This window comes from Brachyhypopomus gauderio, chromosome 15, assembly GCF_052324685.1.
Source record: "Brachyhypopomus gauderio isolate BG-103 chromosome 15, BGAUD_0.2, whole genome shotgun sequence".
NCBI lineage: Eukaryota > Metazoa > Chordata > Actinopteri > Gymnotiformes > Hypopomidae > Brachyhypopomus > Brachyhypopomus gauderio.
Genome location: NC_135225.1, coordinates 3,691,488 through 3,717,982, shown reverse-complemented (window position 1 = coordinate 3,717,982; position 26,495 = coordinate 3,691,488). Strand labels below are relative to the sequence as shown.

Sequence of the window (26,495 nt, the reverse complement as noted above, 5' to 3'; positions counted from 1 at the left end):
TCACTCATTGTGTCTGTGATGGTCCTTCCGTTGAATGTAAACAGCCGTGTGCGTGTTGTGTTGGCCCTGGTTGTTTCTGGCAGGTATCGTCCAAGGAGGCACGCTGTCCTACGTTTGCACTCAGATCGTGACTATAGTGGATCAGGAGCAGAGTAAAGTCTTGTGGACTCCGCAGGACTCTCCATAGGTGTCGAACCCAGCCCTCTCCACCCAACCGCCTACTCCCTCTCCACCCACACCCTCCTCCCTCTCCACCCGCCTGAGCTTACATAACACTACACTTCACACCACACACACAGGTACACTACAGCGGGCGTCACGTTGTACAGTGATACTCGCTTTCTGTCTTTTGTTTTATTTTTAATTGTAAAGTTTTATGTTGAATGGTAAAACCCTTGTATTTTTGTGTGTGTGTGTGTGTGTGTGTGCGTGCGTGCACAGATGCAGGATTATAGCACTGAAGTTTTCATTATTTTCCTTTGGTCTTCCTGACAGACATCTAATGATTAGTAATGCTGCATCTAAGACACTCGTTTACAGAAGAATCGGTCCTTGAATTCTTTATCGTCTGCTTGAATGTGCACTCCCCCTTAATCTTATTGACGTTCTAGCCCGAACACCCTCCAACATCTGCCCTGTGTTCTACCCCAGGTTTGACCAAAACGCCATGTGTACATCTACACATCAGTCGCAGTACTGAAAACTCATTGTGGGATAAATACTAACGTGGAAATCTTGCTTGTGTAAACGTAACGACCGTCTGTTTGAGTCGTAGTTGTATTTTTGTTCGACGTGAGCGGGAGTCCAGCGGTTCTTACGGGCCAAACGGGAAGTGCCTTTGGAGATCTGGTGAGCGCATGACGGTGGCACGTTTTTGAGGTGAAGGGCTGTTCTTCAAACTCCTCACACTGCACTCCAGGGCTAGACAGACCACTGTGTTAAGATTCTCATAGAGGAGAATATATTTAAAAGTGAACAGAAAATGTAACGCTTGTATTCATGCATACAGGACTGAAGTACAGGCACTCACTTAACCTGTATGTATGCAAACTTACACACGCAAATATATATATATATATATATATATATATATATAAATATATATATAAAAATATAGGTTGTCAAAAGTGCAGTGTAGTCAGCCTTCACACAGTTTCCAGAGAAACAGGATGTTTCGGAGAGGTTTTTAGGTGTTTGTGCAAGCAAAGTGTTTGCAAGCAAAGTGATGTTGTGAACAGCTATTGGGCCGTTTCTCTGGAAACCTTGTGTACTACACTGGAATTTTAAATATATTATATATATATATATATATAATAATAATAATAATCTGTATGAAGGTGTTTATGTATGTGTGTGTGTGTATTTTGACTAGGTTATCAGCCTAGAGAGTTCTGCAGGTGTCCAGTCAGGTCTTAGCAGATAGAAACATGTTTTTCTTTTCTTTTGTATTATTCTCATTTTTGTCAGTCACTTTTATATGTATCCTCTGAGAAACGACATGGAAGGAAGAAGAGATACATGGGGAATATAATCCGGTCTCCTTGGGTCTCCTAAATCTGTTCAAATGTTACTCATTTTTCATCAATATTTTTTCAGACTAGTAGACCCACCAGTTAACGACGTGCCAAAATTCCATGTGTCCAAAACCAAGATTTTCATTTTGCACTTCCAATGTTATGGGCCCTAAACAGTAGCTGTTCTTAGGTTATCGGTAGAGGTTAAAAGTAGGTACTATACTTTATAACTCTTAGAGTAGTGTTCATTTGTTTTGTATCACTTGTTCCATACATTTCATTAATTGTCTCTTCTTAAATTAGAAAAGATTACAAAACAAACATTGCATTATTTACATTCTCATTTAAAAAGGGATTTTTTTTTTATTGCACAGTTTTCTCAAAGGAACATCAGTCCAAGTGTTGACTATTGGGTTAAAATTAGGCATTTGGTTCCTGTGACTTGTGTCTAACTTTATCTGTATAGGTAGCATAAGGTTTTAAATGAGAGGGATTCAATGCAACATGGCGGATTGTAGGAAGAATAGCTAGAAGACAGGTACTGTTATGATTGGGATTTTCAATATTATAAAAGAATGTGATTTGTATGAAATGTTAAAGACATTAACATGAGAATAAAAGTCGTTTTCTGTATTACACAATGGTATTAAATGAGTTCAGGTGGTGGTTGAAAGGGGTATTTATTCTGAACTCTCGTTTAGCCTGTGAGCTCTTTAGAGGGAGACCAAGCATGCGCAGTAGATTGACGTGCTCCAACTGAGCATGAGGCCGTCTCGTTGGTTACTCGTGCTTTGAGCCCAAGTGTCTCTAAACATGAAGATTGAGAATGAGGTTATTACAGGATCTGAGATCCAGAAGATCTCCCTGCAGCCTCACCACTGCGCTTTTCAAGGAGACCTGCCAGAGATGCGAATCGGGCGATCCTTAAGGACTTTTGTTTTACATTTCTACTACATGTTCTCAAAAGATTTATCTTTGAAATCTGGGATATGTTTTAGACTGAGCCACATTAGGTACACGCTAAGCCAAGGTAGCGATTTACCTGGAGTTTTAGCATTCAGCAGTATAAGTAGATTTAGTTTATTTCATACATCCTTAGTGGTGAAGAGAATACTGAAAAACTATGCACAAGTGGATGTACTATTGCTTCATAGAAAATACACTTAAGTTGACACAAGTACTATGAGAAACTGCCATTAAGTTAAATAAATTTAATATTTGAGCAAAACTTTTGCATGACATTTCTGATAAGTGAGTGGTTGTACTTATTTTCTTTATAGGTAACAGAACTGAAATAAACAAAAGCAAATTAACTAATTACTGACACTATAAATCTCAAAACCTGTGGGGCTAAAACTAATGAGGAAAGCCTAGGGTTAATGTAGCAGTCCTGACGCACTGGACTGCCGCCTTGTATTGAATCTTCTGGCCATATGCGCCGTCATGTGCACAGTGCAGAATTCCTCTTTATTTCCATTCCAGACATTTCAGCTTCTTGTTTAGCCGAATAACTCCACAAGAGGAAGTTTTTAATTTGATGCAAATATTTGTCTATGCTTGAATATAATTACCAAAAAACCCAGCTTACAGTGATAATCTACAATAAGAAATTAATTGCATGAACTGAGGTTTTCCTTTGTTTTTATTTGACTAATCTGTGTTTTCCCATAAACGATCTGTTGTCAGTGTAAAAGTGACAAAGAATTTGTTAAATTTATTCTTTTATGTACTGAATATTGTATGTATTTCGATAAAGCAGTCACTGAAATGTGTCCTCTTCGATAAGAACCGGACCTTAGATCTGACTATTATTTTAAAACTTGCCTAATGTAGCCCTCATCGTCATGTTTTCAGTTCTCAGTAGACAAAAAATGTTGCAGTTTATAAGCATTAAAGGATGTACATTTTATTGGCACTATAGATTACTTAATACGCTTTTAAACTATTTTTATGCTGCTTAATAACAGGAAAATAAATGTCCAATTCTGTCCCACAGGTGCACGTGTTCTAATGTACAGTTGTAGTGTCTCACTGGTTTGTTTGTGTGTATGCAGTACCGACTCTGTCTCTGGTCACTGCTGTGCTGATGCGCAGGTGTCGGTCATGGATTTGAAGACATCTCCGCGTCCTCATTGGTCTTGATCTGGCTTACACCTCCTTTTAAACTGAGAAGTTTCACAAGAAGCCTTCTAAATGTCCTTTAGCTTCACACCTGTGCAATACAACGCCGTCTTCTCCTGCTATGGGTGTCCGTTTCAAACCAGCAGCTGACCACTCTGCTAAGATTGAGAAGATTCGAGTCTGTTCCATGGTGCTGTTTCTGGGTAACGCGTTCAATCGACTTTTTCAGCTTTAGCTGAAATACCAGTCAAGCAGCTGCCTTCACTTTCTCCCACGCCTAAATAGCTCTGGCCTCTCCGTGTGTGCCAACGTCCACACCTTGGAATGTGGCTGGATTACCACCTCGCTGGTCGTATGCTGGCTGCATCCTGTCTGCAGTGCCATGCTCTTCTGTAGCAATGGCTTCTCCAGCATTGTTGGATGACAGCTGGGCACGGTTTCCAGGAAGATGATCAATCCTGGATCCTGTTGTCCTCCATAAATAACATCGAGGAAGCCACGTTAGCCATACACGCTATTTCCACCAACTGGTGAGATCCAAGAAGGGAACGCTTCTTCAAAACAACTAGGAATACAATTATTAATTAAAAATATACAAAGATAGCTTGCATACAATTAGTTCAACATCATTTATCAGGCTATATATTATGAATCATCAGTCAGTCAGCCATACTGCAGCTAATGTGCTAAAAAGGATGTCTTCTAGTAATTAATAATGAATACTAATACACATTTATTTATATATTTTTAAAGGGCAACAGGGCTCCAAGGCCTAGTATGTTTTAATATAACAATGCAATCCCTTATTTGTCCACTAGGAGGTGAAACAGTTGGTGTCGCCTCAATACAGTACTTGTCAACCAGCGTTTATCAGCCCTCGACAGAGACAACTACAGTATGTGAAAGCACGATTTTAAACTTTCCCCCGTTTCAGCTAAACTTAAAATATTGACTCTTCTTTAGATTTCAGGTTCCGTCATTTTGACAGTTGGCTGTGCAGTCATAGACCCCATTTTAGTTCTCTTTGAATTTTAATGAATCAGACTTTGAAATGCCCAGGAATGCCTATTTCAAAATTGCAGATTTATTTAATCTGAAACCGTTTACCCATCTGCCCATAGATTTTGATTTAGTTGCTATTTCTGTTTAAGCAGATACATTATCTCTCACAGCAAGTCTAAGCCATAAATCTTATTCACACCTCATCCATGCTTAGCTGTGTTTATATTTTGAAAATAGCTTAAAGGATCTCATGACAAATACCGTTTATATGTCTGCAAACTTTATTATTAGTATATTAATTATCAAGTCTATGTGATTGACTCACTGTCTCTCTAATACACACAATCTCTACTCAACAGGTTTCTAACTAGACAAATCTATTATAAATGCACAGAAAACGAACAGAGATCGTCAAAAAAACAAATATTGTGAAAACTGAAATTGATCATCTTCAAAACATGTACAGCACCTATAATTTTCTGTGCATTTTTGCCATTTTAGTTCCAGAGCTGTTACACCTACAAATCACATCTCAGTGTAACTTCCTTTGTAACGCAATATATACCTACGACAACATCATTGAGTCCAAGTCAATAACGACATGAACAGTAAAAACTGCAGCGTTGTGTCCGTCTTGATCGTCATGGCTTAACTCCGCCCCCCTACCTGTAAATCTCCGCGCGATCTGGGATCCGGGATCTGACGGGATCAGCTGGCGTGGTGCACGCGCACGAGCGGGCGGATGGGGACGGCGACGTCGCTCCTGTCAGCTGTTACTGACCGCCAAACATTAACGTTAAACGCCGTTATTCGGAGAGGTTTCTCGTTAGAACCGCGGACGACCTGGAAGATTTTGCCTTTCGTCTGAAAACCCTTTGAGGGCGTTGATGAAGTTTGTCGTTTGCGAGGGGGACAAACGGACCGATTTCTCGCCACCTCGCGCGCGTCCCTGGATGGAGGAGCGTGATCTCGGACGCGCGCGCTCTGATTGAAGAGCTCGTTTTGATCTCGTGAATCTTTTAACGCGAACCGCAATAACGAAACGTGGTGCAGATTTGGCTTAGATCGCATTGATTTTTGGAAATGAGGGGGAAGCGTTGAAAATGCAAACGTAAGTCGTCGTTATTGCGGATTTAAATGTCGCGTACCAAGCGACGCGGAGCAGCGGTTCCTCCCCAGTGCGTGCAGCAAACATTTGTGGCTGAAAGAAACATTTCATAGTGAGGACAAATTGGAGAAGAAGACTGTTGAGCGGCGAGGGATATTTAAAGCAATATGGCTGATGGCTGGGGTTGGGGGCGCTCGCAGGATCTCTCCAAAGCTTCTAGATGCTAGCTGTGGCAGATGGCAACGTTTCCTATGGCAGCAGCAACTCTATAATGAGTAATAATATCAATTATAATAAAAACCCGGACTCTTCTGTCTCTATGTCCAAGATGGTGATGATCCCGTTTTCACCAGACGTACCTTGTGACAAAAATGGCGAGCGAATGTGGTGGGCATTCCTCGCTTCATCCATGGTGACGTTCTTCGGGGGTCTCTTCATCATCCTCTTATGGAGGACCCTCAAGTACCTGTGGACTGTCTGCTGTCACTGTAACATCAAAAACAAGGTAACTAACCTTTCACCTTCGCTTCCTTGTGGGCTGCCATGAGACCGAGCCTGGTTATAGTCGCTCCTAAAAACACGTTTATTAACTACGCATGAGAACACACACGTTTATATTTGCTATATTGGGCCGAGAAGAAATCTGATCTTTCGAGAAGAAGCTTCATGTCATATTTGTAAACTTGGTGTGCCTACATGTTCAGCACAGGATGAGATGCTGTTAACTGGTGCTTACACTTTAGGCCGGCTGTTTAGTCCATAGTTTATTAATACAAATTAATTCCAGTCCATTCTGTTGTTTGGAAATGAGCTGTTTGGCTGTATTTTATAAGAAAGATGTGTACAAGGCGTGGATAGTGACTTGAAAAGTAGTTTTGCTTAATGTGTACCACAAATAATGCACATATTCCATTATAGCCTACACAAGACAGGTGACCTGAAATGGTAGAATGCTTTGTGTGTATTTTGTGTACAAATGAGTCACTTGTGATCGCAATCTGACACAGTTAATGAATTACAATGCCATATTTACACAACTATTAGGGGATGTTGGGACCGCGGTCCAAAACATTGCTGAGTGCTTCTGTGTTGACCTACATAAATAACGTGGGCCACGTTTGTAGGAAAGTGAAATGATTTATTGCTGAAGCTCCTCTCACTCTTCCTCGTCGGGTGGCGTGTGTTTATGGGCTCCTCCGTTTATCTGAAGTACCATGTTAATGTTTTAAATAAAAGCAAAAGGCTTTATTGTAAGGTCATACTGTGGGCGCCACCCACATTCATCATGGCGTAATGACTGGCACATCATAACATTTATAACAGTTATAAGTTATATAGGGATTCTCAACTCCTCAATAAAATTAAAAGTGCCTTCCAGAAACAAATCTACAGTATATATTTCCTCAAAATAAAGCCTACATTCTTTCCTAAGGGTTTTCACTGTAGACTTAAAATAGACAGTACATTTATCCTGTGATGTGGAATCAATGAAAATCATAAAGTAATCTTCAACTATTCTTGGACACAAACGTCTGCTAGACTTTGTTTCAGCGGACACCCAATTTGTGGCCAGACAATAGCTAATAAAGAGTGATTTAATTATCGGCCTAAATCCTGGATCCAGACGTTCAAAGACGCATTAAGAGCGGCTCAGTCCTCCTTTTCGTCTGCCAGAGTTCCCATGCTGGTTGGAAGCATCACCGTCCGGGTCACTTAGTTGGACCTTTCACGCCTTTTCTGGGAGAGTTCCTGAACTCGGCTGCAGGTACCGGTGTGTTGGTGTGCATCCAATAACCATTAAAACTACATCAGTTCACTCAAACCTCAGCCTTATGTAGATTAGCAGCTGAATATTGTAATATTCTACCAAGAAAACCAAGATTGGTGTATTACAAAGACCATAACACAGCAAAAAACCCACGTAGCTTCTCTTAGGCGGACCGGAACCGCAGCGGAGCAGAGCGCGCGCGCTGGGCGTTTAGAGACTCGGTTGCTGAACAGAACCAGGCGACAAACTACATTAGATCTATATGTATCCCGTATGGAGTTATGTATTGCTGATTTTCGGTTTGCATCGTTAGTGGATAATAACGCTTCATGTGGGACAGCCAAGATCACAACCCCCCCCCCCCCCCCCCAATAATGAGTAGATCAAACGATGCGATCGAGTCGCTTTGCCTGTTTTGTTATGATAGTTCATCGAATGCAAATTATTGCAATCATACGTTTATCAAATTAACATGTTAACGTATTAAGTTTAATCAATGACATTTCGTGAATTTGTTAAACAATTAAATTGATTTTCATCTCCGTGTGGGTGGACACGTTCTCTGCAGTGCTTGAAAGGCAGGTTAGACAGCCCGGGAGAGACAGGCAGCCCGGGAGAGACAGGCAGCCCGAGAGAGACAGGCAGCCCGAGAGAGACAGACAGCCTAAGACACAGCCTAAGGGTGAGCCCGGGCTGTTTCTGAATATGCCAGAACATTTTTGTGCTGCTGTGTTATACTCCATTTATTTGAAGAGTTAGTCTCTCACGTTTACACAGGGGGTGCTGGACGTGTTATTTATTTAAATGAAAAGGGTTAATGGCGTCTGTGAAGTCTCCAGTCTTCATTACCTTTTAATGACCTACATGTAAACGCGTTCCAACAGAGCAAACACCCGAAACTGACACCCTTCCTCGGCCTCTTCAGATGGTTGTTAAACCACAATCAGGCCTGTCTGTATTGTTCTGCAATCAAATACACTTGATTTAAATACACACCACTCTGCGGTCCTTATGAGACAGGTCCAACTAACACATTCAGGCGACGCACCATGGCCAGTTGCGTATTTGATGGCCACGCCGTTAATATAAGCCACGTCCCGCTATCCTGTTTCCACAAAGACGTGAAGATGGCGGGGAGGCGGCGGCAGGGTCTGGCGTGTCTCCTGGAGGAAGGCGCCCGTGGCAGGGTGACTTTGGTCAGGCTGGGACACGGCTGCAGGGAAGCTTGTTAGGAACATTAAGGGAGGGAAATGTGATCCATGGCACAGCTGACTCGAGGAGGCACGTCTTCTTGGCGCTGGGCTAGTGACGGGTGTGTGTGTGTGTGTGTGTGTGTGTGTGTGTGTGTGTGTGTGTGTGTGTGTGTGTGTGTAGGGGGGTCTCCGGCTCAGACAGGAGAGCTCGATGTCCTGTGGCATGCGCTCATCATAACTTAGCCGCGTGTCATACAGCGGCCGCGCGCTACTACATGCGCACGGATTTCGTGACTTAACAAAGGTGCAGCGTTAAACTGCGGCGGGGATATTTCGAGCGGCCCTGTTAATAATAGCACAGGCCACCCGAGACATGCTGAATCGCACTTTCAGGGACTTGAGTATAAGGTCGAGATGTTTAATGAGCTTTTTTTCTTTTTTTTCTTTTTACTCATTCATATTGTTTATATTCTCCTCAGTGTGGTTACACAACAGAGACGGCATAAGGACTCCCTCTCTGTTTCACCACCCCGTGGGCACTCACCCCTCAGATAGAATGTGTAAAATGGAGCATCTTCAGTCTGTGTGTTGTAAAAAATAAAAACAAAGTACAATAACGCTGGACTACAGTACATCAGGAGACACCGTGACAGCACGGTACATTTAACAAAATACACACATGCACATTATGGACGCTGAAAATAGGTATGGAGCGTTCTTATACACAATATGGTTGTTTTGCTAATAATACGGTTTTGATTTTCAGGGAACAGTTCACAAGCCCTATGTCAACAAATATAATTGAAAATAACAGATTATCTGACTAGCAGTTATTACTTGTCAGTAAGACACAAAAGCAATAAAATGAATATCATTTTATTTGCCCAAGTTAATTATTCTGTTCTGTTGCAATCTCAGAATTTCCTCTCTCTCCACAAACGAGCAATTTTCAAACAATTCAGTCATTTGAAATAAGCTCTGTTCTCTGATTAGTGACCTTGACTTATTTAGTCTTCTGTCCCGAGGCTTTATGGTGAACAGTTGCCTAAACCTTCAAAACCTGTAAGTCCTGAGATAGAGCCAACCAAGCCCCTGTGTTTTACTACAGTTTCTATAATAAGGGAGGACAGACCTTCCTGTATCCAAAGGCTGAGCTTTGTTTGCCTTTAATGCAGACAGAATTGCAGACATGTGTACCCAGTGTGTTTGTTGTGTGTACCCTCTTGTGCTTGGCAACACGCCGCCTGCTTTCGAGTGGACGGGCGAAGAGCACACACCCGAAGATCAGCTGTCACTCTCCCTCTCTCTCTCCTCAACAGGGAGTCCAGCAGAAAGCCCTTGGGGTCAGGAAGACTGTAATGTGTTCTCAGCAGGAGTGAGCTGAACTATTTGCATTCGAACACAGCGGGTGTGAAATCACAAGAAATAAACTTTATTCGGAAAATATATATATACCTGCTCATTCATGTAGCTATCTAATCAGCTGTCATGTGACAGCACTGCATAAAATCATGCAAATGTGGTTGAAGAGCTTCAATTAAGGTTCACATCAAATATAAAAATGGGAAGAAATGTGATCTGGGTGATTTTCACTGCGGCAAGGTTGTCGGTAGAACGGTTGTTGCTGCCAGACTGGTTTGAGTATTTCAGAAACTGCTTATTTCCTTGGATTTTCATGCACAGGGTTTCTATAGTTTCACTGAATGTTGCCACATAAACAACGAACCATGTAGTGTGTAGCAGCTTTGGAAGCAAACATGCATCGTTGAGTGGTTGGGGATAATGGCCAGACTTGTTACAGTACAGTTAAGAGTTACAGCAACTCAAATGACCACTCTTTGCAACGGTGGTGAGTAGAAAAGTCACGATAACTCAAATGACCTCTCTACAATCATGGTGAGCAGAGAAGTTACGATAACGCAAATTACCTCTCCTTACAGCCATGGTAAGCTGAAAAGTTATGATAACTCAAATTACCACTCTTTACAACCGTGGTGAGCAGAAATGCATCTCAGAATATGCAACGTGTTGATGGCTGAGGTGCACGTGCTGCTCTCATCGTGTCGGTTTCCACTCCAGTCAACCAGGAACCCGAATCTGCGGCCACAGTGGACGCTCTTGATTTAGGACAGTTGTGAATTAAAAACTCCAATGCCTGGTTTGGTGAATCTCTTTTCCGAAATGGTAGGGTCAAAATTTGACATAAACAACATGAATCTTTGGACCTAACGTGCACCGTCAACGGTTCAACGGTTCAGATAGGTCAGCCAGTTCAGGAGGCGGAGAGGGAAGTGTTTTCTTGACACACACTGCACTTCTCCACTACCTGTGGAGCACTGACTGAACTTCACAGGCTGTCTGAGAGATGCTGTTGACCACGGTCGTCCCTGGTGAATACACCAGAACCCCGTTGGGAGAGGAGGAGCTGACTAATGTGCATACATTACATAAAGGAGTTCTGTCAGCATGGACCAGAACCACAAATGTACATTCCCAACCTTGTGGAGTCTGTGCTTCATAAAACTGAAGCTGTTCTCAGAACAAATGGTGATCTTACACAGGATTAGTTTGATCTTCCATATAAAGTAACTGGTGAATCTGAATACAGGAAGAAATGTAATTCAGTGAAGTATCTGTGGGCAATAGATTTGACATGTTTATAGTTATCTATATCTAGACCTATTGTGTCTGATGGTTTTTAATGCATGTCTTATAAATAGAATATAGTAGGAAATTATAGAAGAGATATCTTTCTGTCATGTGTCATTTGCTTCCACTGTGTTTACTGTGACACTTCAACACAGCGTTTGTGTCTTATTTCAGAGTGATCGGTCATCCATCATTTAAAATGTTTACATTTCTGTGTGCTCTGTAGGCTTGTGTTTGTGGCCTATAGACTTGTGTATGCGGTCTGTGTGTATGTGGTTTGTAGGCTTGTGTATATGGAGTGGAGGTTTGTGTACAGTACTGTGCAAAAGTTGTTGTTGCAATGGTGTAATAACCATATAATATGGCTCTTTATACAATCAGAAAATTCAGGAAACGTACTTAAAAACACAATTTTCAGAACAAAATCAGTTCTTCAGGCAAAAGTCGGTGATTAGTGTGACCTCCCTTGGCATTAAGCAGATCTTGAACATTTTTGGGGAGACTGTCCTGGAGTTTTCTTCAGTATTCTTCTGGTTCGTGATCCATTTAGGTTTAAGAGAGACCGGCTCCTTTATTATTCAAGTGTAAGGTGATGTCACATTAAATACTTACCATTGTAGTCTATAGCACCTGTTTTTTTCAATACTGCTTACACATTTCCTGCATTTTCAGGAAAAAAAAAATATCTCAGAATTCCCACTAAGAGAGTCTAAGAAATTATTGCTTCTGATTATTATACCATAGCTAAAACAACAGATCTAATGGTTGAGTGGCCAAAGACTTTACACAATACTGTATGTGCTTTGTAGACGTATCTACATGGTCTGTAGGCTTGTGTATGTGGCCTGTAGTCTTGTGTATGTGGCCTGTAGTCTTGTGTATGTGGCCTGTAGTCTTGTGTATGTGGCCTGTAGTCTTGTGTATGTGGCCTGTAGTCTTGTGTATGTGGCCTGTAGTCTTGTGTATGTGGCCTGTAGTCTTGTGTATGTGGCCTGTAGTCTTGTGTATGTGGTTTGTAGGCTTGTGTATGTGGTCTGTAGGCTTGGGTATGTGGTCTGTAGGCTTGGGTATGTGGTCTGTAGGCTTGGGTATGTGGTCTGTAGGCTTGGGTATGTGGTCTGTAGGCTTGGGTATGTGGTCTGTAGGCTTGGGTATGTGGCCTGTAGGCTTGGGTATGTGGCCTGTAGGCTTGGGTATGTGGCCTGTAGGCTTGGGTATGTGGCCTGTAGGCTTGGGTATGTGGCCTGTAGGCTTGGGTATGTGGCCTGTAGTGTTGGGTATGTGGTTTGTAGTGTTGGGTATGTGGTCTGTACCTTGACTGCTGGCCTGATCTCCTGCTGCTGTGTCCGTAATGAAGTTCTTGGGTGTCTGTCATGCTTTGTTGACACTGCTGGGCCTGGTCAGAGAAACGCATGATCCACCTCCGCTACTAACGTTACGGTTATGTGCTGCTGTGGTTTTTTTAGTATATGACGAGCCACTAAAGGATCAATATTCTAGATTTGTTCATTCTGTGGCACATACTGCACCCCAGTTTGGATTTTGAGAGGGACTAACAGAAACTTTAGTTCAGCCTCACGCCAACCAACGTGGAAACAGTCCCTCACTCCTGTGGTGCTGTTCTGTTTTCTTTACCTCATCGCTACTGGTAATAAGAACTTGGATATTACAATACTGTCATCCTGTCAATCAGGAAGGTACGGGTTCAGTCTGAGGAGCCCGGGGGGAAGCACCCCAGACAGCAGGGACAACCAGCCAGGGCGAAGTGTTCAGGTACTGAGACGGGGCCCTAATCGCAGGGCCATAACCCCCAGACACTCTCCGTCTCACGTTGCAAGGCCGACTGTGGTGACGGACCGGGAGCTGCCTCCCTAGTCTCTCCCCTAAACCAAACTAAAGTTAAACCTAAACGCTGGACCTAATATAAACTATATAAGTCTCGTTGTGGTTGCTCTGGAGGATATTGCTTTGTTTTAGGTTTCTCTGAAGGGCAATGGCATAGTAGCAAATTGATGTAGCAAAATTATTTTTTAAAAATCAAGAATAAAAATACATAAATGAAGGCTTTTAAATACACAATTGTTTTTTTTTATCTTTTATTATCTGCAGAAAGAATGCACTTTTGTTTTTGTTTGCACAATGACCTTAGCATCACTGTACTAATTCGGTTTTCCAAAGCACGTCTCTTCACGCCCCCTCTTGTGCCACTACAGATGCAGACAGCAAAAGAGGAAGAGCACAGGCTCCCGTCTCAAGCGGCCGTCTCCCTATTTGGGGACGCTACTCTAAAAGATCCTCAGACCTTATATTGTCTGTTGAAAAGTAGCCCAACGCTGCCCCGGGTTGGCTGAGCTCTTGGGCGGGGAGGCATCGTCTCACAAGCCTGCGTGCTGATTGGCCCGCATCACAATGACTGTAACCTCATAATTGGCGCTTTGAGTGGCTGGTGGTGCTGCAGTGAGCTGGGCAGGGGAGGAGCGATAGGTAGAGGACATCCCAGTGACCTTCAGGGAGGTGGACCGTTTCTACTGGAGACCCTCGTGTGCTTCCGTCTCCCCCGTGTGCTGAGACGCTAATCACAGGTTGTGGCACTGGTGGCAGGAAGTGTTAATAACCTGTTTGGCTCTGAGCATGCACTAAAGCGCGTCAGAGTGATTAGATGGAACGGTTTCCACGGGTCTTTAAAGGTTAAGTGTTTGGCTGCTGTCGTTTTAAGGATGTGCAATGGTTCCAGTGCTTGCTCTCCGTTGCTGGGTTCTTTTTTTAGCCAACAGCATTACGTAGTGTTTTCTAGATTAAAAGTGCTAAATAAAGATGTCTCTGTTCATTTTTAAGCAGGGCCTCAGGGGCTGTAACATTGTTTGTATGCACAGAAAGGAGTTTTCAAAAAGTGAGACAAGCATTTATGGAGTAAGCTGTCATGTTGCCTTTAAATGATTGGACATGTAGACATCGTGTACAGATGCTGTCCGGTAGAGCTCTGTATCACTGTGAACACCTCATTAAAAATGGATGATAATACACTGCCATGTGTTCGCTGATGGACGTTGACATTCAGAGAAGACAAAGTATTAATCAGTCAATAGCCTTAGTGCTATTGGGTTTCACAGCTGGCCCTGGGGGACTGAGCAAGGATTCTCTGTTTACAGTCACATAGGAAAAACGTGTCCAAACCGAACGCTATTAGAATAAATGTTGTTATATATATTGCACCTCTGTCTGGAGAACCTGGAACAGTTTTATTCATGATTGTGTTTTGCTTTGTTTTCTCATTTCTATAAATTCTGAGGCTTCTTTAATGTGGTTTTTTTTTTTGGGTAAGGCTGTCGGCTTTCTGTTTAGAAATATTGTGTAAGTGAGCAGTTGCCACTGCTTCCTTTATTGAAAAGCTCTCCGGGCAGGTCAGAAACAGATTTCCTAACTGGTTAGTTAGTTTAGCACATGCAGTATATTGAATGCATTTTGCAGTAAGTTCAAGGTAGATTTTTATGATAGAAAACCTTCCATTAATTCAGTAACAACTGTCTGTTCATGAGCACAATCATGTTAATACATTTAATTTAATTTGAATATTGTCGAATGCTCTGTAGCTGCATCATATGTGAGTACATATTTTATCTGCCCTATCGGAGTAAGTGATCTCACATTTCAGTATAAACGTCCCTTTTCTATTTTCCTCAAATACTTGCAACGTCCTTCTTGTAAATGAATCCGGTAATCCCTAATAATTCAAACATAAGATTTAGAAGGCCCATAGTATGAACTCAGAGTAATCAAATACAGCACACACACACACACACACACACACACACACACACACATTATCTCCCATAGACTTACCCCCAGGCATACCATAGGCATTCAAACGCCTGATGTCAAAATGAAAATTCTTTGCAGCCCAGTTCTTGTAGCTTGATTATCTGGGTTCCTGTGTATGCGCTTTGAATCACTAAAGAGAACAGCTCTCCCTGTCGGTGCGTGTGCACTGCTGTTGTGTTCCTGCATACTGATGCCCTGTACCTTCACGACAGCCCTCTGATGGGGCAAGGCCACCCTGCAGCTTGTTAGCATTCAGCCGCTCCCCCACATCTAGAGTGCAAAATGAATTTGCTTTGCTTGAGTGTTGCAAGTGTTAACTCTCTCAGTTCAGATGGGATGCATAATACATGTGATTCTGCTGAAATTCACAGGTTCAGAACCATGGAGAGCTCCACTGGTGCTGCTCTTTAGACCTGCAGTGCTGCAGAGCAGCTCGTAATGCAGAGAATCCACGTGATCTTCCACTTAACTCCTTTTATGCTGACAGAGCACTGCTAGAATAAAAAAATATTTCTAAAAATTGTAATATTATGTTAGCATTTCAGATAGTTTTGGATATTGTGGATGACACTATTACTGTTCTTGAAAACAACTCTCAACTGGGCATGCAGTGTTTTTCTGTAAATACAATCTCTTCAGCCATTTTTATTGCAAGGATTGTAAGGCAAATTGCCACGTACTTTCATCTTTCTTGTTGCCATCTGATAATGAACTGTAAATCTGAGCAGTCACTTATGGTTTTTGGTAATAAAGAAACGGGTCCTCCCAGACCACACCTATAAAGGTCATCAGAATATTCATCCTGAATTGAAGACATTTAGAATTTTCTGAGCAGTCCAAAGGTTGAATACGTCTCTCTTTAAAAATGCAGCCAAACAGAATTTTCTGAGCAGTGTAAAGGTTTTCCATATGTCGAACAGTAACTGAATAATTGGAAACACCGGAAAACTTAAATATGCTTAAATGTGACACATGAATTATTGAGAGAGCAAATAGTGTTTTAGAGGAGTATGAATGGAATGCATTGGAAGTGAAAGTGTCATTGTGAGACAAGAGAATTTAGCAAAAGTAGCAAAATAGAAATAATGGCCTTGCTCTGTGTTTTCAGCTTGGGGAAGATAATGACTTCCAGCATATACTACAGCTTAACATCAAAGTGCTCCTCCTTAAAGCTCACTGTTAAAACTACCACAATATGCAGCATGACAAAGATGATCAAATGATTGGTCTCCTAGGAGCAGTGACTTCTCCTATCTGTTCCTAAGTGTCCTTGTGGACAATACATGTCATGCATTTGAATGCAGAGTGCATATTAACGAGCGTTTTATATTGTGGGCTTGCACAGAAGTTCTCCTTCGAAGCTATGATTTGATATGCTAATGGTGACTGGTGAAGAGATTTGGGAAGCAGCTCACCACGGTTATCGCAGCAGAGTCAGAGGGCTAAATCCACACAGCTGCCCCGCTAAGCGTAGTCTCCCAACGAGCACAGCTGCTGCAAGATCAACGCTGGCACATGCTCAGAACTCCAGCTTGTCCTTCTCTCTCTCTCCTTCCCTCCCCCCCTCTCTCCTCCTCCCCATCCTCCCCTGGTTTTTAGCCGGGCTCCCCCACCCCCAGCTGGAACACATCTCATCCTGAGCCCCAGCTACACTGCACCCCTCTCCTTCTCCTCCAGCTCCACTACCTGCTTCCCTTTAAGGAACGGGCTTCCACCCTCCAGGAATAGAAAGCACTGACAGGTCTGGGAGCTGGTGGCTCCTGCTTCAGCCCGTCGCCTCCATAAACAGGGTCAGGGTCAGAGTTGTCCCAGGTCGCCAAAGAAATTGGGCAGTAGCTCTCGAGTGTCAGCACAGACGTGCACGTTTTGTGCCGTAACCCAAGCTAGGCTTCGGAGGGCCGTTAAGCTGACTCTGGGGACTGGCCAAAGAAATGAAATGTGCTCTTTAATTACCTGCCGGATGTTGAATTTGATGACGCACCCTGTTCAAATCTATTTAGCTGGCAGTGATTTTTCCACACACATAGGTCTTTTTAAGAAGACATGCAGAGGTATTTTATATACACACACACACACACACACACACACACACACACACACACACACACATCTCTCATAAACTAAATCAACAATGTCATGTTGCATTAGTGGTTGTATTTAATTACCATGCTATGATATGCTGCCTTGTTTCACACGAAGTTTCATTAGGCTAATAAGAGGCTTACTACTATACCATATGCAGTACAGGGTGGCTACAGAGAAAACACGCTTATACAGTTCTTATGTAATGTGGACTGGGAGCAATGTGAGATTTATATCCGAGCCTTACCATTTTTATACACCTGTAGCTACAGTAGCTTGACATTTAGTCAGTTTTATGCCTTGTAGCACAGTACCTGACACAGGCAGAGGTGCTCCATGATGGGCAGGCACCCAGCTAACTGACAGCTAACCGAGGACTCAGCTGTTGTCAATAAATACATGCTAATCTTACACCATACACCATCAAAACAGGTTTCTCACCCAACCCCATCGCTATAGAAACCTTAAGGACCAAAGGCACGCTGTTAGAACATGTGGACATGGGAGACGGTCCTGTCCTCCCGTCCCCTCGGTCTCTTAGTGCGTCCGCAGCAGAGCAGAAAGCGGCAGGCCCAGCCCTGGCCAGAGGTGATGGGTCACTTTACAGCAACAGAGCGTGTTGCCCCGGTCTCAAGCTGTCAGAGGTCATGCCCTTTGCTCCTCTCTGTCGCAGCAGAGCGGGAGAGGGAGACCCACCAGTAGCACATGGCTGCGCTGGTGCTGGTTGACACTAGCCGGCTCTAATGTCACTCCAACGTGGATCTCATGGAGATTCTCCTCCAGCTGCAGAGTTTGGCTTCAGCCCTTATATTATACAACAGACAATCAGTATTTTCAGGAGCCAGGGACTATCTGCAAAAGCACATACGCGCTATAAGTAGTAGGTGAACATGTCTGTGTAAGTATAATCGAGGTGTGTGTGTTACGTGTGTGCCAGGTACTCTCTGCAGGAGGAAGGCTTTGAAGAGCAGAGTTAGGGACCCTTGACCAAATGGTACACTCACAAGACTAAGCACTTTTCAAACACAGCAGCAACTCAAAGTGCCGAATATCAGAAATAGAAGAATATAAAAGGTGATTATAATAATCTAGGATCTATAACCTTGGGAGGGGGTTTGCCAAAAAAATATATAATTAAATGGTACAGATTGTATTAAAATGAAAATTAAAAAATGGAGTTCAAAGAAAAAATAAAGGTTTGAAAAGGAAGCCCTAAATTAAGATTACTAATGTGCATGAAATAAGAAACAATATAAATGTATTACTTATTATTGTTAATTAAGAATTACAAACCACAATAGGTTATATATTCCATATATATATATATATATATATATATATATATATATATATATATATATATATATATATATATATATATATATATATATATATAATGTGTTGTTTCAAGTCCTGCCAGTCACGGTACTTGATTCTCAGAGTCATGCTTTGCATCTGTGGTTTTGACTTTGATGAGATGCTTGTGCTTTGAGGCAAATTACATTTGTCTTTTTGTCATTCCAATTACCTCACAGACTGCAGATTTACATCACACAGAAGCGGACGACAAAAGCTCATCTAGCAGCAAAGTGTGGAGAAATACGATGGTGGTGTGGTCCATTAATGTTTCTTTGAGTCAGTCACCCATGTTGCTACTCTGCCCGTCTGCGTGTGTCTTTCTGGAGTGCCATTCCATTAATTTTTTTTTTTCTTAGCAGACTAATCAAATATCCTTTAGAGGTTCTTTGCTAATTGCAAACACAACCTTACAATGGTTGAAAACCTCCTCCAGGTGTTTTTATTAAGTCAACTGAACAGATGCTTAAGGAACGCTTAAGGAACCGTACCCATAATATGCTAGTAAATGTAGTTAAGACCCTGCGTTGGACTAGCTATTAGAGACATATCGCAATCTTGGTGGAACGTAAACACATTCCTAATTGAATAGGTTGTGTTTCAGCAAATGGAATTCTGCTTTGTGGATTTGACGGATTCACAGGAATGTTCAACAACAGATTCAAAATCCAATATGTTTGCAGTGTTTATAAACATACTAATAAAACTTCAGACATTGACTATAATTTAGTCACACATTTACACACATTTAGTACTCATGTTCTTTATTTATAACCTCATCTGTTGTCAATAAATAAATGTTAGTCTTACTCCCTACACCTCTGATCACTAAAACTAATAGTGATACAATACTAATAGTGATATAATTATTGTAAAAGTTATAGTTAAATCAAAATCTCCTTAAGCCCAGAGAGCTGTTCTAGCGATAGCCCAAGATGCCTTTCTTTGGTGTGTTTATTGAAGAAACTCTCAGATTACAGAAGCAGATTGTGAAGGATTTGTCCTCGAGGACACAAAGGCTGAAAACTCTTTATTTGCTAGTATTAGATCGTGTCTGAAATAGAAAAAAGCAGTGGACTGAAGAAATCTGCCACCCAAAACAGATGACCTCCAGTTCAACTTCACACAGTATGGGGAGACTCTGAAGGTTTCAGACATGGCAAAGTCAGTCCGAAATAAAGATAAATGCTCCGTTCTTGATGACACCACACACTGTGCAGTACCATCTTATGAGAGTTTGCATATATCCAACTAGTTATTCTTTTTACATGGTGAGTTGCATGCTGGGTCCTTCAGTGCTTAGATATCAAACGAATGCCGTCCGTTGTGCTGTGCGCGGGGCTCCAGGACTGCAGCAGGGAAACGGTGATACAGGAGGGTGATATAAGTCTGCCACGCTGGCCACGCTGTATGAGCACGTTTCCTGAAGGGTGATTAAAATGCAACAAACTGTGCAAACTGGATCAAAGTTACTTTGTGTTCTCGCTTGTAATAATTAACTACATAAATACATATTTAATACATATTTTGTGGCGTTATGATGGTTTGGTAACTTTTGAGGTCATTTGCAGTCTTTTTTATAATTAATTTAGATTTGATTAGAAAAATCAGAATCATGTATTATTACTTTTATTATCTATACACCTTAAAATGAGTGTTAGCAGTTGCTAAGAGGCCATACAAAGCATATCCATGCTTGAATTTGTGTAGGGTTGTATATAAGTGCATCATAGTTTCAGAACATCATAAAGCAGGTCTGTTTGTAATATGATGTCCACCTGCACCAGTAAAATGGCCTCATGTTCCTCAGCTATTATGAGGATCGTGCTGAGCAGTTTCTAACGGCTCCCATGTTATTATAGATCCAACACCAGGTTTGCAACAGTTGGATTTTATAGGTTGAAGGGATCTTTTGCTTTGTCTGACCATATGGATGAGGGGAGATGTTGGAAGAGTCAGCACAACGTACTTTTTCCACCGCTTAGTTCAGCTTTTAACAGCAGGTAATGTGCTGCTGTGTGTTGGAACAGGATACAGTTGCTTTACAAACCATAAAACACACCTTTATCAAACATACAATATTCACTTTTACAACATGCAGTAAAAATTTTTATTACGACTACGATGTAGAGAGACTTACAATATTTAAGCCAGATCTTGGGGTCTCTCGTGGTTGGTTATCATGGACATACCACTAGTGTCCAACCTTTGGCTTTTCTGTTCTTATTTGGTATATGTTGTCATCTTTTTAAGTGTTCCCTTTGACACATGAAATAATTTGACAGTTATTGTGACTAATATGCCTGCAATTCAGAATCTGATTTTGTCGTCTTTGGGGAACTCAGTTAATCATCATGTTGCTTTGATTAGTCATATATCAATATGGTGACACAACTTCAAAGAGAGTTATTTTTCCTGTGGTTTATGTTGGAGTGTGTGCATTTGAGGGGAAAAACCTAATACATGATATCCCAGAAACACAAGTATCTGGTATAATTGTTCATTGTGCTGATGTGTTGTGGACACATTTCTTATATTGCGTAATATATTATGTTTTGTGGTGGATTGCACTGGATGGTTCTAGTCTGTTGGGTGTAAATCAATAGAGTAAAAAATATCAGATTTACCTTGGTGAAATATTGCACTTTCTGGCATTTCCTAGATTTCTGTGAGTTGTTAATCCACTATACTCCTTCATGGCATCTGTGTCAAATATGCAGATGGTTTTATTTATAAGATGCTTCTGGCTGGACAAAAAATGTAAACATACTTAACATTCTGCATGTGTTTCCCGCTTGACATAATCCTGTCTTATTGCCCAAGACAGATGATTCCTGTTTAAGTTTATACAGTATGCAAGTTCTCATTCTGAGGAAAGTCACTCCTACATAATCAAAGCCAACACAAACATGCAGGGAGCACAGCATAGACCCCATTGGGCAACGAGAGAGGAATGCATACGACACATAATGAAATGATAATGAAATATTCCTACTTTATTTACAAAAATGATTGTGTCTTTGTGTTTTGTTTTATTCCCACAATGTTTATTCACACCACTTTGGTGGGTCTACATGTCGGGGCTTTAGGAGTGATCCTTTTCCTAAACATCTTATAAGAAAAATGGCGTTGCAAACGTTTGATCTGCGTGATCAGTTTAGCAGGTCTGTTTGAGATCCCACCGAGCCTGCTGTTACTGGACTGTGGGAAACCTAGTTCACAGCTAGGTTCATTTCAGTCCTATTCTTAGGGTCTATGCGAGCCCTTTGAAGCTATCTTCAGATCATCACTGCCATATATAATACAGGAACAGTTGGTAGAACTTTCCATATGCTTTGACACTGACCTGCTTTCAACAGCCTGATGGCTATCTCAGATCAGGAATAGACCATGCTCCCGATGAGTGTGCATACTATAGCAACCCTTCCACCAATAATGTGAAGGTGTCTGATAGTGCTGTTCTCGGTGAGGTCAGTTTGCATGGTCATATTTGCATTGTCTTTACATTCAGTAGGTACATTCATTCTTGTGTAGCCTCATGCAAGCATTACTGTGCAAGTTACAGGGGCACCACATTTATATCAACTAATTAATAAGCCTTCCCAGTCCAAAAAGGCCTTCGATCCTTGGTGTTGAGGATTTATGTAACTAAGACATTAAAAAAACTTTCTTTAGATATTCTCAGCTGTCTGGGTAATATGGGTGTTAGTGAACTCATTTCTCCTGAGATTTGGAATAATAACTGTTAAAGCACTTTTGTATTGTCTTTTTTTTTCTCTTTTTAATGCATAGTAGCAATAAAAAGCTATAGGTCTCAACATGCGTTGTCTACCCCACCCTGATATCAAACTCGTGCATTATCAGTTATTGCTGGTGCAGGCTAAAATGAAGCAAGTAAACAAATAGCATGTGGAAACATCCTTTAATGTAATTTATTGTTCTGTGAGTTGGGCGTGATTGCCCTATTGCTGTCAGAGCCACAGGCCCTGTGCCCGTTGTTTTGCTGGGACAAAGTCACGGCGTTTTGCTGAGCACAGTGTGCAGAACACAGGAGCAGCCTGCGGCCATGTTGGCGGAGACCGAACGCACCTGGCCTGGAGCTTGTGGGGATACTTGATGTTCCCATAAGTGCTGTCTCCCGGGGAAACGAAGAAACCAAAAATAATACAAAATAAACTAATGAAAAAAGTCAGCATTTGGCAGTGATCCCATAACTGTAGTAAACAACGGCTGTAAATGGGGCTCTATGTTTTGATAAAGATTGAAAAAAGTTGGTTCATTCATACTCTTGGAATTTTGTGTTTTTGCATAGGCTCTGCGCTGAGAAAATTCATCTCGATTTGAGCAAGTGACAGTGAGACCCTGACACAGTGATGCACTTTGTCTGACAGTAATGGCTCAGGAACCTTGCTAATGCTCTCATTAAGCCTTTTACCATATGTCATATGGTGCCATAATGGTTTATTAACATCTGGGTCAACAATTCAGTGCCTTAGTAAGTCTTAGTTCCAGTATGGGAAAGGCTGGGAAAAGCGTAGTTCACTGTATAATCAACGCATTTGCCATGAGCAGAAGCTTCACTCTGATGACGCAGCCTGTCTGGGTTTGAGATGGAGTTACGCTCATTTAGCGCGACGAGAAACGGTTGATATTCTCCGACTGAGCCGTGCTCTCACGCAGAGCTTCTATCGCAGAGAAGACCATTTTATTTGTTTTCCCAGAAGGTCAGAAATACGTGGACCGTGTTTCTGAAACGGACAGCTTCTGACAGCGGTAAAGGCAGGGGGAATTAACCCCACTCATCTCCGCACCCACAAAGAACAATAACTCAGAGGGGCACACACACTATAATGAACTTTTTAAGAGCTTCACAAACAACTGCACATCTGGGCTTGCTTCTCTGATTTAAAAACCACCTCTGTCAAAATGTCCTTATTTCTGAGGAACAGAGATGGACTGTAGGTCATTATCTGTACTCACACTGCAACGTGACGCACATTTGTTTCCCTGACAATTCTAATAAAACAAATTAAAAGCAGTAAATAGAACAGTCTTTTTATTGTAATGCATCATATTTTACCCGTTTCCTTTGGGAAGATGCTATGGCTTCTATTGGCTTGCTGTATCATTTTAATGTCACTAGTTGCAATAAGCTATAAACTATTTAACCAAAATGTAAAAAAAATAACTGCTTTGTAATAGGTTGAGTTTTGTGTTTTCCCTTGTTATTCTTAAACACATTTTTCCTGCTCTTTTAAAATGCAGAATGTCACACCATTCCATGCATTCGACATTTAGATAACATTTCTGTAATTTCATCAGTGAGAGTCTTACTGAGATGACCTTTAGCAGAAGGAGTCCTCACGTCCCTTTCAGGAGGTGTAGCTTTAGAAGACCCTTATCTTGCAGGCTTTTGTTGAGGACACTTGTCTCATTCGTGGTCCTTCTAAATCATCATCATATGGCTTGAGGTTGTACATCAGAATTTGACCAGAACTGAGGACTGATAGGATGGTTTGATCCCTTGTTCTTACTGAATGCTGACGTGTGAGGGCCCACAAGCTTGTCTAATCACAGAAAGACAAGAGGGACAGCTCAAGCATTTTGACAATGAGGCTGAAAGAGCTGACGCACATGTACACACACATCCAGAGGTGCTGCTTGCTACCAGACATGGCATGAAGCTCCTGAGGGCCCCCAGGCCAGTGGGGGACCCCTGAGGGCTGACACACGTTGAACTACAGCAGTGCCAGTGTGCAAAGTTTGCAGTGACAGTATGAGACCCGAATTCCCCAAGGGGCCCCTGCCTGATACCACTCTCTCCCACTGCAAGTAACGTGCATGATGGTTTAATGATGACAACAAGTTGTCAGTAGCGAAAGCCAGTCAAGAAAAATGAAGAGGAGATATCCTTCTGTTAGTGAAAGAGAAAGAAGAAAAAAGAGTTGAAAAAAAAACCACGACAGTGGTGAGTGAAGTAGATGGTAAGGAAATAAATATAAGACTAAATAACTAAGTGCTGCTAGTCTTGCCTTAACTGTGGGGGTGATATTCTAGAGTAACACAATTTCCACCATAATGACATTATTTCTTTTGTTTACTTTGATGTTTAACATTAGTTAACCTAGGTGAGCATCCTGGTGTGTTCGGCTCTGCTGGCCATGATGTATCTAGCATTGATATTGAAATAAATATGGTCTCTGCCTTCTCTAAAGTAATGTTTTACCTGTCGTTTTATAGGACACAAGTAATGGAATGATTAACGGTGGAAATTAGCCAACTGATGAAAGCTTTGGTTCACCAAGCTGTAATGCTATGAATGCTATATTTAGATGTAAGGAAATTTGGACATGTCTACTCTAAATTGCTTAGTTGTGTTGTACATGATAGTGCTATGTGCCGTGTAGTTTGTGTATTTTCTGGGAGTGTTTTTTTGGTTCACGTCTTTGATGTAGGTTGAATGATATTACTATTCTACAATTGTCAATTGTCAAATATTTCAATTTGTTATTGAAAAGTATATAAGTTTAATCCTCCTTATTGAAGTATTTGTGCCTCTCAAATTAAATGTAAGTAGTAAACAATGAATAGTGAAAGTTATGCCCAGTAAGAACATTCAAAAGATGAATGTAGAGGAATTCTAATTCCATAATGACGATGAATGATGCCTGGATATATTTATCTCCAGCTAGCTAGCATATTCTAGATATGAAATCTAAAAATAGTGGGGCCGGCAGAATTTCATTGTACGCACAATAAACATAACCGCCGTATCGTTAATCCAGAACTAAAGTCAGCAGATCTGGTGGGATCTGCACTGCTTACAGCAGATCACTTTCATCATCATAAACCAGGGAACATGATCACTTGTTTATGCGCCAAAGGCAATATCTGCCTCCACCCTCTACACATCTCCTTTTCAATACGGAATAAACAAACAAACAAAAACATTTTTAAAATATGCCTGGCTGCGTCTATATGAACTAACTTTGCTTAAGTTACTTAAAGCTTGCCAACCAGACACAAGACGCAACCAGAAGATGTGATGTGTAATTAGATGTGATGTGGATTAGACTTCGGCAAGCTAGCTAATATTACATATTCTGTCCAGATTAGCTATCTTGGTAGATAGATAAGTAGCTAGTTATATTAATATGTAAACAGGAAGTTGATCGCTTAAGATTGGGGACGTCATTTTTAGTAACTATAGTTACAGCGTGGCGCGACTCTGGCCTCGTGGGCTTTGCTTTAAGGTGGGAGCTTAGCGACGTGTGGACGGGGCTGTATGAGTCATCACTCACAGCCGATTGATTGACAGTGGCGGTTGGAATGAGTAGTAGAGCCGAGTTGTCGCAGGGGCTGATGGGGAATCTTGCTGTGCTTAGGTCTTTTTCTTAAGAATTCACAGCCATTGTGGATTTAATTGAAAGTCCATGTTCAAGACAGCAGTGCACCAATTTACTTCACCAGAGAAATATGAAATATGTACTTTTAGCGTTATAACCTGTATAGACTGTTCTGTGTTCTGGTCTGTCTGTATAAATCTCTCCTTCATATCCTGGTGTGGTTAAGGAGTCAGAAGCCATGACAGAACAGTAGGTCAGAAGTTCTACTTGTGATCTCTGTGTGACTGAACGCTGGCTCACTTTAGCTGTTGTTCACCCTGCCACCCCACTGTAGTATCTAGTTACACTCTCACTCTGTTTTTACTGACACATAACAAACAAGCTATGATGGACTTTTTTGGTTTGGTATTGTGAACCTTAGGCACACCACCAAAGAAAAGGCTGTGATTGTCAGGCTCTTGGCAATAAAAATAATTAAGGCAGAGACGACACCTTCTTTTTTAACCTTTACCTCATTCTGTAGCTAGTTGTCTGCTG

The 26,495-nt window shown here is 41.6% G+C and overlaps 2 protein-coding genes across 9 annotated transcripts in view; both read left to right on the top strand.

Annotated features, from left to right (window-relative positions):
* The window catches only part of dlg5a (discs, large homolog 5a (Drosophila)), a 35,707-nt gene extending 32,202 nt beyond the window's left edge, over positions 1-3,505 (top strand). The window contains 1 exon segment of the mRNA XM_076974793.1: positions 84-3,505. Within this exon segment, the coding sequence (XP_076830908.1) occupies positions 84-187 (104 nt within the window). The 3' untranslated portion in view covers positions 188-3,505.
* A 1,795-nt stretch (positions 3,506-5,300) lies between these two features.
* kcnma1a (potassium large conductance calcium-activated channel, subfamily M, alpha member 1a) overlaps positions 5,301-26,495 on the top strand; it is a 149,765-nt gene continuing 128,570 nt past the window's right edge. For 3 of the 8 annotated variants that reach the window (XM_076974799.1, XM_076974797.1, XM_076974794.1), the window contains exon 1: positions 5,308-6,250. In XM_076974799.1, the coding sequence (XP_076830914.1) occupies positions 5,966-6,250 (285 nt within the window). In that variant the 5' untranslated portion in view covers positions 5,308-5,965. Of the gene's footprint in view, positions 6,251-26,495 lie in introns of all 8 variants that reach the window. The other 5 variants (XM_076974801.1, XM_076974795.1, XM_076974796.1 and 2 more) reach the window with 5 other exon arrangements.